Genomic DNA, 15,209 nt, shown 5'->3' with positions numbered 1-15,209 from the left:
AACGGATCCCGTGCGAAAATTTGGGCCAAAATTGTAACAGTACGCACTTATGACCAAAACGTGCAATTTTAAACTTCGCGCGCACCGGATGTTTATCGCTTGCTTCGCCCCACTGCAGCCGCCTAATGGCCGAGCGCGAAGTACCGTACAGCGGAATGAAGATCATAGCCCTCCTATTCGCAGGATGTTCATGGTGAAGGAAGAGGAGGGGAGAGGTCGATACTTCGGAACGTGTTCGAAAACTTGTTGGAGAACTGTCATATTATTTTACGCGTAAAATAGTAAGTAATATGCGTGTGTAATGTGTCAACCTCACGCACATACACGTAACGTATTATTTTAACAATATTCTCGTACTGATGTTCTGCAGCTATATATATGCCCCAGAATCAAAATAAATAAACCTAAATAACCAATGTATAATTATGGAATCAAGTTAATGATTTTCGATTAACAATTTAATCGTACCAATCACGCTGAAGAATAGTGCATTTCTTGCAAAGGTACTTCACTTTAATAGTGCCAGCTTTAAAGTCCGAAGAACTTAACGCACAGTAGCGATGCCAATAACTAAATAGCGCTATGCTACTTATTTAATGACACTACAATTCATTTCGTTAATTTACACGATATTTGTGAATCGCAACATCAAAATATTCAACACAAAGAGACCTCTGGCACCTGCTAGAAACCGCACACTATGACACAATGAAGAAAACATGTTGCCAATATGAAAACAGTATTTCATAAACCCCATTCTCACTTCGCGCTCGGACATTTGGAGGTTGCAGTGGGGCGGTGCGAGTGTCAAATAAACGGTGCGCGCGAAAGTTTAAAAGCTGTAACCTACTATCAAAAGGTCTTAAATGCATACTATCAGAATAGTGGCCCAAATTTTCGTTTTTCACACGGGATCGATTGCTGAGGCTAGTATCTTGCAACTGTGGTTATTTTCTCGTTAAAATATGGGGGCGAGTAGGCGATGTTTCCTTGTGAATGGCAGACAGGCACACAGGGAAGGATCCTACTTTGCTAAGATTTTGGACCAAAATCAGTAGATAGAGACTGGAGAGGTGTGTGTGTGTGTGTGTGTGTGTGTGTGTGTGTGTGTGTGTGTGTGTGTGTGTGTTTCTGAGGAAGAAACATTTTGAAAACTTAGCACATATTATTATGCTATGCATTTCTATTTGTCAGCCTGTTGCCCAGCCACATTTTCTTGTTGGTAGTTGGTGATCTATGCTCATATATTGAACAATCTAGTTAACTATCAATGTTCAGTAAATACTGTTAAAACATTTACTTTAAGGCATTATTGATTAGTCCTCACCTGGTTGTAAACATGTAAAAGGAACTGTATATTGTCCAATAAAATCATCACCAATGAACTCATCATCAAGAACTATAAATCTCACTAGTGCTGCTTCTGGCAGAGCCAAGTAAAAAGTAAAACTTTCTTCAAATACTGGAGATTCACCTTCATTTGTAAGAGTTTTAGTCCTCTTTACTGCAAAACAAATCATAAATAATATTTGTTATTTATTTCACAATATAAAAATAAAATGTTAAAATCCACATGATCAGTTGATGTTGAAATTAATAATGTTGAAATTAATAATAATTAGTTTTCTACAAGGAACATTTTGAGAATAGCTGAAGTGTTTTCAGAGTGATAAAAAGAAGTTAAGGAAGATCCAGGGGAAAAAAAACAGGAACGAGAATAATAATACAGTCCAATGTCAAAGATGAGTACCTTAGTGGAGAATGATCACCTTAAAGTAATTGTTACACATGAATGAATTTTTATGCTAATAATATTACAGCTGTACAGTGCATTGTCCTGGACAACAATTTTTGTTTCTCTCATAGCCTCCTTCAGCAACAAGCAATCCTGCAGTCACACACAATGTCAACCATATAGGTTTCAGATGTCATCCTGGAAAATAGTGATCCCCACCTCTTTTATCTGGTCAAGGAATGGTAATGCATATGACTTTAGACACAGTCCCATAATATCACAGGCTCAATACTCAAGTGTTCTGGTGATTTTGCTGACCTTGGGAGCTGATTAATAAACTCAGATGGCATATTAAGTAATGTGAGAGGGGTGTGCATGTGCTCTGCTGAGCTGAAAGAGCACATCTCCATGATATTTTATGAAATGGCAACAAAGCATATATGATATACTGGATATTTCTGGCACTGTTCAGAATTACTACAACAAATTCTAGAGTAGTACAGTCATTGTAGACAGTGGTTGCACCTACTGTGAAATTTAAAACTGTAATCTTTCTGCCTTCTAGCACCCGCTGTGACACTGCAACTGATTCTTATTGACACTACCTGATACACTCCAGTAGTTTCCACTCAAATAGTTGACAGTGGACTCAGATATTTAGTCATTTGTTGCTTCCATCAAATGTCTCCCAGTGTGCAACATTAGTATGAATTTGTAATTTGTGTTGTGATTACAGAAATGTAGGACTCAAAGCTAATCTATATGTTGCTGCCTTTTAGAAAATGAATAATAAACATGTGCATCCTCTTTACACCACCAATAACAACACTGATAGATAAATTGCAGCCCACATTCAATTACTTGGGCAATTCTTCAGAACAATAATCCAGCCTCCTATGTCCTCATAATATGCTCATAGTAAAATTCAGTTAATATCATAAATTGAACTCACTGACATTGCCTTGACATGTAACTCAGTTCAAAACAGGAGAGCACATTTGCACCAAGTCAAGTGCTTAGCACTTTAATACTTTGAGTGTGGTTTCTACTCGACTCACAGCTTAGAAATGTAAATTTTTGCCTTTACCACCAGGTATTAGTGCCCCATGCAAGTATGAAATAACTACATCAGTCCTACAAATGTTACTTTTCCACTAGTGTATTTACTTAAAGATACAGAATAAGAACAGATCTGCATTCATGGGAACCTACACAATAGATGAGGGACTTTTCGACATTGATACAAAGACTTACTGTTGACTTGCAATTACTATTATACTTCGGTGATGCCTTGTACATGTATGAAAGTCTTACGCTCATTATACGAGAAGTGGCCGTTACTGTGTGGCTTTAACTTGGAGGCCAGTGGAGTGAATTTATACTGTTTGTAAAAAGCAAGTAAGTGTAAGAAATGCAGTATTTCTCATCCATGAGGATGCAGAGGACAAATATATCATATATGAACTTGTGAAAAATTAGGGAATTGACCAATAATTTATGTTGTACCTAACATGGCACACAAGTGACATCTGCTGTCTCTGGGAGGTAACCACAGTGTTGTGAACACAACTTCAGCAGTGTCTGCACAATACACTTGATGTGATTATGATGAGATACTTCATATCACATGGTATATTTCAAAGTATTATTTTCCAACTTTACATCTACACTTAATGGTTATGAAACTGTACTATATTACAGGAGATAATAATGGTCAAAACTGAAAAGTCATAAAACATCAGTCTAAAAATAAAAAAGAACACTTATTGAGCTGTGAGAAATTTTACTCGCAGTGAGAACACTGAGAAATTTTACTAGTAGTGAGAACAGTCAGTTCTGAGTGGTGTACAATGCCTTCTTGCTGATGTGCATTGTCTATTTGTTATAGATTTTGTTATTCTCTATGCTTAGCCATCTGAACATGACACTGTTATCAAGCAGGGCACTTACAACAGTCTCCTCTATAATTCATTGTATACGTACCATGTGGATGTTGTGTAGGTACCACAACTAGATGAATGCCTCTGACTCAATGGATTATGAACAACATTAATAGTGAAATGAACTATTATTCCATGTGAGAAATGGCAGATATGGTGTTATGTTCTGGTTTAGCTAACAGTGTTGACCCACATTAATGTGTAATGTTTGTTATGATATTTAGTCCAAAGACTGGTTTGATGCAGCTCTCCACACTATTCTACCCTGCATAAGCCACTTCATCTCTGCATAACTACTTCAACCTACACCCATTTCAATGTACTAATGGTAGTCAACCTTTAGTCACCCTCTACAATTTTTATCGCATACCCTTCCATTCATTACCAAATTACTATTTATTGATGCCTTATGATGTCTGTTATCAACTGAACCCATCTTTTAGTCAAGCTGCACCATAAAATTCTTTTATCCCCTGTTCAGTTCAATACCTATTCATGAATTATCCATTCTTCCCATCTACTTTTCGACACTCTTCTGTAGCACTGCGTTCCAAAATTTGATATTGTCTTTCTTTTATAAGCTGTTTATTGACAATATTTCACTTTCATACAAGGTTCAATACTTTCAGAAAAGATTTCCTAACACTTAAATTTATATTAAATGTTAATAAATTCATCTTTGTCTGAAATGCTTTCCTTGTTATCAGAGTCTTCAATGTATATACTCGCTACTTCAGCCATCATTTTTTTTTTTATGACAACATACTAAAACTCTCTCTTAGTGTCTCATTTCCTTATTTAATTCACTCGGCAATGCCTGATTTGATTCAACTATGTTCCATTACTCTTTTTTTACCTTTGTTGACGTGCACCTTACAACTTCTTTTCAAGACGCCATCCATTCAGTTCAGCTGCTCTTCCAGATCCTTGGCAATCTCCAACAGAATTACAATATCTTCAGCAAACTTCAGAATTTTTATTTATCCTGCCAGAAATGTAATTCCTTGCATAAACATCTCCCCAGTGTCCCTTACTGCTTGGCCAATGCATAGATTAAACAACACTGAGGAGAGGTTGCAAACCTGTCTCATTCCCTTCTCAACTACTGCTTCCTTTGCATGCCCTTCAACACTTACAACTACAGTCTACTTCCATACAAATTGTAGATAATCATTTGCTCCCTGTATTTTATCTCTGCTATCTTCTGAATTTCAAGGAGTATGTTCTAGCCTACATCGTAAACAGCTTACTCTAACCCTACAAAGGCTGTAAGTTTAGACTTGCCTTTCTTCACTTACATTTAACCATATAACACAAACTAATCTTCCCTGAGGTAGGTTTCTGCAAGTTTTTCTATTCTCCTGAAATAACCCATGTCATTATCCTGCAACTGGAAATTACTAAACTGATGGCTCTGTGGCATTCATACTTCCTGGCATTTGCCTTCTTTGGAACTGGAATTAAACACCATTCTTGAAATATGGGTTTTTTTCATCTGTTTCATATACTTGCATACTGGATAGGTCACTGATGTCCTCTCTGTTTGGCACCCTAAAACATTAATCATCAGTGACGTCATCATTGTTGTTATCATCGTCAGTAGTTTTGTCGTGGGTAGCATTTCCAAAGTTATCAATAATCTTGATGGAATCTCGTCCACTCCAGGTGCACTGTTTTGAATTTTGACTTAGGTGCCTCAGTGCTCTGTCAAATTTTTCTGGCAGCATCACATCTCCCAACTCATCATCTTCTTCCTCATCCCTAGTTTCAATTTTGGTTCCCTCGTGTAGCCCTTTTGTATATTCCTTGCACATTCCTGCTTTCCCTTCTTTGTTTAGATTGGCTTGCCATCTGAACTCTTAGTAGGCCCTATTCATGTAGGTGCTTCTCTTTTCTTCAAAGGTATCATTAATTTTCCTGTATGTGGCATGTATCTTTCCCATTGTTATGCATGCTTCTACAGCTAACAATTCCTGTTTTGGTATTTTACACTTTCAGTCAATCGTATTTTTCAATGTCTGTATCCTGTTTTCCCTGTTTCATTAGCTGCATTTTATATTCCCTTCTTTCATAAATTAAATTCACTATCTCCTGTGTTATTTTAGGATTTCTACTGGACATGCCCTTTTTCCTCTTTGACCATCTGCTGCCTTCAGATTTCATCTCTCGAAGCTACTCATTACAACCAGTTTTTTTTTTTTTTTTTTTTTTTTTTTTTTTTTTGCAACTAATTACCTACTTTACTGTATAATGTTATTTTTGCAGGAAGTCATTTGATGTGGTACCACCCAGTTTCTGTGCCTCACACAGCTGCACCTAACGCAGATGTGTAAAGTGCAATAGATTGGTTGATGAGGTCCAATAGCATAGCTTCTCCAATCACCTGATCTTAATACTCTTTGTTTCTGGCTGTAGACACAATGAAAAGGCATTGGTGCAGGTCACACCATCAGCAGTGTGTACATGTTAGGGAAGCATGGGTCTTGCACATGTGATGAAATCTGTGGAAAGTCAGGTGTGTTTGCACAAGTTCATAATTCTTTCAGAATGAGTGCTTCAGGGTGTGTAAGAATGTACAGTAGCCACATTGCACATGGCCATCATAAGGATACATAGGAGGTTGTAGTTTACTCCCAGACTCCTCATCTATTACTGTTTCTTAACATTTTGTAAGTGGCTTTTCATAGAATTGTTTGTCTATATCTTAAAGGGTCTGCCAGTTCAGGTTTTTAAGCATCTACGTGACATTCTCCTGTGGTTCAGTTAAACCTGTGACAATTTATGCTCCCCTTCTTTTTATACATTCAATAGCCCATGTTAGTCCTGTTTTATATCACTTACACCCACTTGAGAAATATTCTGTGATGGGATGGGTTGCGTAAGTGTTCTGTAGCAGTATCCTTTATAGGCTGCTGCACCTATGACAGGGCCTATGTGACATTTATACTTTATGTTCCCATACATTGTGACACCAACTTATTCATAAAAGCCGACTAATTCCAGTCATGACTCGCTGATATTGTAATCGTAGAATACTATCATTTTTGCATTTTGAGGACAGAGTTTAACATTTTTGAACATTTAGAGCAATTTGTTGATCTTTGCATCACTTTAAAACCTTATGCCATGTGAGAAAAGCATGAGGTAGGTTACACAGGCAGATTTTGGAATCCATGCTGGTTAGCATGGAGACGTCATTCTGTTTTGGGTCCCTCATTATGTTTGAGCTAAGAATATGTTTTAAGGTTCTACAGTACAACAGATGGATGTCAGTAACAATGGGCAGTAGTTTTGTGGATCACATCTCCTACCCTTATTGTACATGGGTGTGACTAGTGCATTCTCTGGATAAAGAGCAGAATGGAATGGAAATAGCAAATTGAGTACACTATATGCAATTTAAACCTTAGACAGATAATAAGAGGAGTATGGCATAAAAGGAAACAACAAGAAATAGATGAGAAGGTGAGACTCTGGGAAAAGAAGAAATAAGTTAGAACAGAAACAAAAGACTGGTGAAGATGGAAAAGGAAGTAGTAGAGCAAAGTGTGAAATTTGTGAGAGATACTGGTACTAAAGCAGTAAGGACACAAAATGCAAAGAGAAGAGCAAAAGGATAAACCATGAAAAACTTTGTAGAATACTAAACACAACAGTAGTAGAAACCAAAAATAGGAAGGGACTGAGACAATGGAATAAGAAAGTAGTGGGGATAATAAAGGAAAAATAGTGGGAAGGGTGAAGCTAAACACCATGTCCTGTTGTAGTAATAAGAGGGAAGGAGGATATATTTCACAACCAGTACAACCGGTGTTCATTTGCATATAAATATATTTGCAGTTTCCATTCAACTTTCTCTTCTGAGAGTAAAAATGAGTGGTCATACACAGAAACTGTATACCAATAACATACGATACCATATGTAGAGCAGACCTAGCAGTAATGTATCAGGAAGCTGGATGATTGTTCCATCAGGTAATATGCTTATGACATCACATGAAGCTTACACTTATTGGTCTATAACATTAACATAATCTTTGGGACCAACTCCAGTGCAAAATGTACCACTAGTAAAGCACTGTCTAAAGTTTAACTGGATAAAAGATGATACACAGAAATGGTGTGTAAGGAATGAGATATCTATTATTTGAAACTAATTTCACCTGTATGTTAACAACTCTGTAAGTGGTGTGTAATCTTCCTTTTCTTGTTTCTTTGTTCCACATTGGCATATGATTGGCATGAATATTAATTATTTGGTACTGTTAGTTTACAGCTTGGCTAATTGCCCATCATATCACCACTCCATTACCTTCCAGGACGGAAAGTGTGTACCCCAACTGTCTGGTCATGGTGTTATTTATGTGAAAGTGAACGAGAGTTTTCTAAATGTTTGCAAACCTTGTAACTGAGGTGTAACTGGGGTATCAGCCCAGTATTCACTGAATGGGATGTGAAAAATGATCTATAAATCACATCTAGGCTGGCTGGCAACACTGCCCCTCATCATTAATCTGCCAGGCAGATGTGATGCGGGGCTGGCAGGCACACTTCCCCATCTCAGAAGGAGTGCTCTTAACACACGTGGCTATGTGGTCTATAAGTGATGTGTAATATGTACATTGTTGTCCATTTAAGAATAATGAAATTATTGGTATTACAGAGGGGAAAAGTAAATAACAATACAGTTAATAACTGTCTGATGGTAAGTTTTGCATTGCATGTATCATGGCAAAACAACAAATGTGAAAATGTTGGAGAGGGGCAGAGAGAGGGAGAAGTGACATTCACAAAAGATTTACGTAACACAATGAAAGCTACCCTTAGTTTAAAATGTATGCATTATGTAATAGGCAGAAAGGGAGAGGGAGAGGGGGGAGGAGGGAGGGGGGGAGAGAGAGAGAGAGAGAGAGAGAGAGAGAGAGAGAGAGAGAGAGAGAGAGAGAGAGAGAGAGAGATCACGGGGGGGGGGGGGGGGGGGGGAAGGAGAGACAGAGGAAGGAGGGGGAAATGAAGAGTGATGTTCCTGAATTGGGGGGGGGGGGGGGGGAAGAAGGAAAAAGAATGGACAGTTGTAGTTTAACATCCAATTCACTACACGGTCGCTGGTGAAGAAGCACAAGGTCAGAAAAGATGAGGATGGACAAGGAAATAGGAAATCAGCTGTGTTATTGTACTGGTATTCTCATTAATCAACTTTCAGGCAGCACAGAACACCTAAATCTAGACAGCCACATAGGGTTTTGGACACTAATGTCCCTGGACATGGCACACTTCACTCAGTGTGAGAGGAACAGTTGTAGGGAATGATTACACAATTTTGTGCTCTTTTGTGAGTAGGTTTTTGAATACATGTATCTCAAAAATCAACAATAGTACTGCAGCAGTTTGCATTTGAAGTTCTTGTAATTCACTTTTGGATAACTGAATGGAACTTAAGCAATGTAAATAACAGATTAGTTGCAAAGATAAACAAATAGCTGACAATAATTAAGGAGCTTACAGAGAAAGAAACAAATGAGATGTTTGCTTTGCCACGTGTATTTCTTGACAGTCAATGCATTATGAGCTGCTGTATAAACATAGTCCACAAGCAATAGGAGAAATAACTAAATAAAAGTTATTTCCCCTGTTCACTGCAACGCAGTATTCTCTCATGATTATAAGTCTCAATAAAAACATTGGCAGTAAAAGGAAATTGTTCCAAGATGGGAAGTGAAAGTATTCACTAATAATCTAACATATTACCAATAACGTAACCTATAGTGAAATCAGAAAGCAAACTATTCCTCATACAAGGATGTGTGAGTGAAATGGGCAATACTCTGCATTAGTCATATGCAACAGTCAACTGTGAAGAGTAAAAGTAGTGTGTATACATCACTCTGAGAAATGGGATTTCTATCTGTAGCATCACACACACACACACACACACACACACACACACACACACACACACCCTCTCTAGCTCTCTCTCTGGTGACTTATAATAATCACATATCTTACAAATTCACAATGATTAGAGCAGTTAAATCATTAACATGATTAACTACATAATGGAAATATGAATGAAACGTAATAAATATTCTTCTTACAAGCACAGTCTGATGGCGTTCCGTGTACTTGAACGATGACATATGGATCTATAACATCACCCTTCGCTGAAGATCTTCGAGGCCTTGGTAAATGTTGTGCACTTATAATCTAGAGGAAACATCATGAAGTGTTAATATTACTCAAAACTACAGGAATCCATGTCAATTCATGGTAATCTACATACAATCTGGTAATCTACATACAATCTGTTTATGTAATATTATAGCTGACTTAAGTATGTAGTTGGTAACAACTTATATCTCTTGATTGAATGCTTTGTTTTTTCACTGACTTTCATTTTACAGCATCCACGTAGTTGCACACATAGGTCACTACTATACAGAGATCTAATTAAATATGTAATAATTATATAGGACACACAATGAAAGAACAAAACTAGACAGATTATTCATGATTTTATGAATATGTAGGCTGAACAGTATGATGAACCATGGAATAGAGGTTATGAGTAGATTAACAGAAACACTTACTTTCATTCCTTTTTCCATTCATTCATAAAGATGTTCACATCTGCTGAACTGGTGGCCAACAAAGACAGTACTAAATACTGTATCACAACAATTGGAAATACAGTCTCCTTACTAATAGATCTTTCAAAACAAATAGCCCTTGTAATAAATGGTAAAATTTAAAAGCTTCGTACAGCATATGTTTTTGATGAGGCCAGGCATGTTGTCTTTCAGAGATACAGAAACTGTTAATGACTTAAAACTAATTATTTATTTCTGTCACAGTTCTGAAGTGATTCACGGAATCATGACTGATATAAAGTGCCCATTATAAAAGCATAAAAAGCCAGGAGGGAGGGGGGGGGGGGGGGGGATTGCATCCAGGGGAGGTAAGTACCTAAGTTAATAATTAGCCAGTACTGAATATAGAGAACATTTATTACATACAGACTCACTAATTCAATGTTAAAAATACCCTTTTTTAATAGTATGATAAAACAAAAACAAAAATTCCAACAATGTGTAGCAGCCTCACATAAATTAACAAATAACAGATTAATTATGATGATGCTTTAATGCGGAAGAACCATCACTCACATATTATGTCCTCCATGAGCCACAATCATTGAATGCAAAGCACATCACAATGAAACAAACAAGTAATATAGGGTGTAACATACAAGCAGATCACTCAAGGAATTTATCAGTATCCTTGAAATCGGTGTGATGGATATATTTGTTTTACTTGTTCAACACAATATCCCTGCATTCAAAGTATAAGTTTTAGGTGCCCCCATGAAATTCTTCCATGTGCTGATAAATGCTATCAGTATAGTGCATTCATGTCTGAAGGAAACATCAGAGGGAGTTTTTATAGCTTCTTGATGGAGTATATTCTTTGAAGTGTATCTGTTAATTCCTACCTGCCTGCCCCACATCTATATTTTACATCAACCACAATATGCTGCACATATCAGAGTGAGTGAATTTTGCTTTAATGATGTTAGCTTTATGCCTAAACTTGTATCTTACTACACTGTTCATCTACAACTAAGTTTTGCTTTTGAATTCTTAAAACATAGCGTCATCTTGTGAGAAATATTACCGTTATATTTTAGTGTGTTATATCAAATTCTGTTTTGTTTTTATTTTTGCACTACCAAGGTGCTATTCACATTTTTTTCCATGACACATTCATTGTTAAGTGTTTTATATAACTCAGTTATATTGCCATTTCATGATTTGTTACTTGGTGCTTTCCATTTGCTCTTTACTTAATTTCTATCCAAAGAGATTCTCAAAGGTCTTTAAATGATACAACAGAAAAGGTTTGCTTGTGATGTGGTGAATGACATGATTTCTCATTCACAGTTTCTGAACAAAGTAGTTTCCATTATTCTGTGTTATGTGTATGTCCAAAAAATACTGTGAATTGTTGTTTTCGTGTTTCAGAGTAAATTCTATCTTAGGGTGTATGACAGTCACTTAATTAAAGATTTTATTAATTACATTCTTTCTCTCACTGACCACCATGATACCACAACATATTTATTGTACTCATAGTTATCAGTTAAATAATGATAAGCAAATTATTTTTATTTATAAATAAGTAATAATGATTTCTGCTATGATATCAGTCAAACAGTTTCTCTTAGCTAAAGAAGGTGCTAACATGGCAGGAGTTGAATTATAATGATCTCATCAACATATACTGAAATGAATACTTATTTTAGTATAGGTTATGTAGAAAAATGTTTCCAAAATCATCCAAATTGTACTAAGTTAATGAAGGCCCCAAAACAATCATTTTTGTTTTTTAGTTTTCATACTATTCTGACTGGGTATTTTTATATAGAGCTAGCCACTTTTCATGCAGTAAAAGGTTCCTTACATATAATTCGTATTGGCTAATCATAAACTCTTCTCTCTTTTCAGGCACCAACAGTGGGTCAACAATGACCAACAATGGGAACTGATAGAGGTGGAACCATTTGCACCCTTTAAGGCTGTAAGCTTCTCATCTCCACCCGGTCCTCCTCTCCGTTAAATGCTTATTTAGATGTCTATATGATTACCTTCCTGGACGTTTTCCTGCCCAGTATTTTAATGCTAAGGCAGACATTAATGACAATGAATGTAGCTTGTAACACTGTAGCGAATGAATGTAGGTTACCTTTTAATTTCTGAAAGAAGGAAAGCCTTAGCACAGTGTGCAGACTTCATTTGACTGTTTCAGTGTTGTTGTCAGGTCATTTATGATTTTCCCCTTGAACACTATGATCCCAGCTATTCCTTTATTTATTCATTTATTTATATTTAGATTTAAAACTACCTCACTTCCTCCTATGCTGCAGTTTCAGTTATCAAAGATTACTTTATTATCTTATAAAGGGCAGTGAAATGAAAATGATACAGATGGAAAAAAGTAAGTAAACTGTTCACTATTTCAAAGGTAATCACCATAACTGTCAATGCATTTATCCCACTCTGAGACAAGATGGTCAACGCCGTCATATAAAAATGTTTGCGGCTGCATACGGAACCATGATTGTACCCAGGCATGCACCTATTCATCTGAAGTAAACCAACAACCACATTGTTTTTCTTTGGGGCTCCAATAATCTTGAAATCATATGGGAAGAAATCAGGACTGTATGGAAGATGTGTAAGGGCTTGCATAAATAGCTGTACTCTCCATTCAGAATTACTATTCTGTTCAGCTCTGGCTGTTAGTTGGTGTTTGTAATAAACATGCTTTCAGTACTAAATATGGTACTTCAGTGATGATGATGCTTTCATATTTTGACTTGATTCTGTCTAAGACATTACAGTATCTCTCTCTCTCTCTCTCTCTCTCTCTCTCTCTCTCTCTCAATAGTGAAGTTAGTGCAAAGGCTTTAGAGTAATTTGTTCTAGCCCTACATGATGTGCTAAACACTGACAAAGCTCAAGAATTAAAAGCAGCAGCACAAGCTATGTTTAATGGTACAGTCAACTGATGACAACTAGTCAATGTTATCATCTGATTTTCTAAGCACCTGACCATCTAGCAGACTTAAAAAGTGGGATTCAGTAGTTACAAATCCACCACTATCTTCATTGGTAGACACGCACAAAAAGAAGTGCTTTGTTCACTGTAGGTATGTCCCAAAGTGAGCGGAAGCTCATAAAAAAAGTATCCTCAATGTGATTGGCTAAGAGTCCCAGGATATCAAATGAAGTCCACATCACAGGCCAAGGCATTGAGGATGTCATGACTGTTCCGTGACGTCACCTGTTTTGCATGCCACAAACTGGGGCATCTAACAAGTGTCTGTTTTGGCCAGTGAAAGATAGCGACAATAGCTGCCAGTGTACACTATATCTTGCCAATGCCAACAGCAATAACAAATAGGGTGCAGAAGCTCAAGATACTGTTTTTGCTGGCTGCTGGAAATAAATGGAGCAGACTTTGTGTAATGAAGGCAATAGTATGGTGTCAAGGGTACTGCCCTGATGTTGAGGCTGCAATGGAACATGTGGTCTGGAGCTGCCAGGCTTTCACCCACAATCCATCACCCTGGTGCAGCATTTGAACCCTTGGCTCCACCCTCACCACCTTTGGCAGAGATTACATATTTATATTGCTGGAACATTTTGAGGAGTGATGTGGTAGCTAACTGTTGACATCCTCTCTAACTCTCCATATGTAGCACAGAGTGCTACCACTACCACAGCAGTTATCACCCATGCCCTCTCCACCGTATTTTCAATTGAGGTGGCACCTTCTCGGGTATCCCAGCTCGATGAGTTGGAAAGCCTATCGGAATGCATGGACCTAGACAACAGCTTCTAATATTTGCGAGTGTTGCTGTCACTGCCTCAGCGCTTGGCCTGGACCACAACCCACGTACCAGACTAATGTTGCCTGTGGCTGCTCTATAAAGCTAGCAATGCAGGAGCATGGACCTTGGTCGTGTTCTGACTGTGCTGTTGTACTGTTCCTAGTATTCAGTGTTGCTTGGTTCTTGATATTGCTATGTCTTGGCTCAAAATTTAGTTTACACCCAGGGCTTATCATTCTGTCATGTTGTCTTGCTCTTTGTCCATCGCTGTTTCTTTGTTTTAGGCTTTTGTGGTTTTTGGCAACTTACCATCGATGCCCAGTAGGCCAGCATCTCCTGGCCATGTCCAGTTCTGGCTACTATATCTTCCACCATGGTTTGTGACAGTGGCCTTCATTTTGTGGCATGTTTGTTTCAGGATTTTTGTATTTGCAATGGTATTGAGCACCTGACCACTGCCCCATTCAATACAGCATCTGATTCTGAAGCTGATCAAATGGTCAGGACCTTCAAAATGCATACATGCCAGATGATAACAGACAACCCTAAGAAAGCACTCACTCACCACCCTCCTTGCAACCTATGGGTCCATCCACATAAACACGGACATAGTGATCGATGGCACCTGACTCAGTGAACCATCACCCATGCACACAGTCTTATTACCACATGGACTCCAATGTATGGACCCAAGGTGTCACCATCAGCAACAAGGTAGCAAATGTTTGAGGTTGTGCCCAGCCAGGAGTAGATAGACAGGCATGAAAATCAGCTCCAGCCACAATGAGACATAGTGTGGCCCCTCCCCCTCAGCAGCTGACGGGGCATGACTTGACACAACCATGCCTGGGACAAACATACCCAACAGCTTGCCTGCCACCACTACAATTTCTGCTCTCTTTTCGGGCACCAACAGGGAGAGGGAGATGGGGGATAATGACCAGCAATGGGAACCAATAGAGGTGAACCACTTTCACGCATTAAGGCACGTAAGGCTCCCCCTAGCACCAGAGATGGCTCACCAAACAATTGGCAGAGGTTGAGCTCCCCAATTGAGATGCCCACATAGGCCAAGTGGTTGTTCCTACCTGAACAATGGCTGACACACATTCCCCTGCAGGCAGGACAGAGCAGTACCCCAGAA

The 15,209-nt window shown here is 38.0% G+C and overlaps 1 protein-coding gene and 1 long non-coding RNA gene across 3 annotated transcripts in view; one reads left to right on the top strand and one right to left on the bottom strand.

The window, feature by feature from the left end:
• LOC126470611 (inactive phospholipase C-like protein 2) overlaps positions 1-15,209 on the bottom strand; it is a 725,325-nt gene that overhangs the window by 86,529 nt on the left and 623,587 nt on the right. Inside the window, exons 13-14 of the mRNA XM_050098565.1 lie at positions 9,771-9,879; positions 1,328-1,504 (exon numbers count right to left, since the gene is read on the bottom strand). Of these exons, the coding sequence (XP_049954522.1) occupies positions 1,328-1,504; positions 9,771-9,879 (286 nt within the window). The remainder of the gene's footprint in view (positions 1-1,327; positions 1,505-9,770; positions 9,880-15,209) is intronic.
• On the top strand, positions 124-12,463 carry LOC126470612 (uncharacterized). Of its 2 annotated transcripts, none has more exons than XR_007586269.1 (3): positions 124-281; positions 9,779-9,942; positions 12,177-12,463. It is a non-coding gene; the product is annotated as an uncharacterized LOC126470612 (long non-coding RNA). The 2 variants fall into 2 exon arrangements; XR_007586270.1 differs by having other exon boundaries at positions 9,779-9,961.

The sequence above is a fragment of the Schistocerca serialis genome, chromosome 3 (assembly GCF_023864345.2).
Source record: "Schistocerca serialis cubense isolate TAMUIC-IGC-003099 chromosome 3, iqSchSeri2.2, whole genome shotgun sequence".
Lineage (NCBI taxonomy): Eukaryota > Metazoa > Arthropoda > Insecta > Orthoptera > Acrididae > Schistocerca > Schistocerca serialis.
The sequence above is the reverse complement of the archived record's forward strand: the minus strand, read 5'-3'. Positions and strand labels throughout refer to the sequence as shown.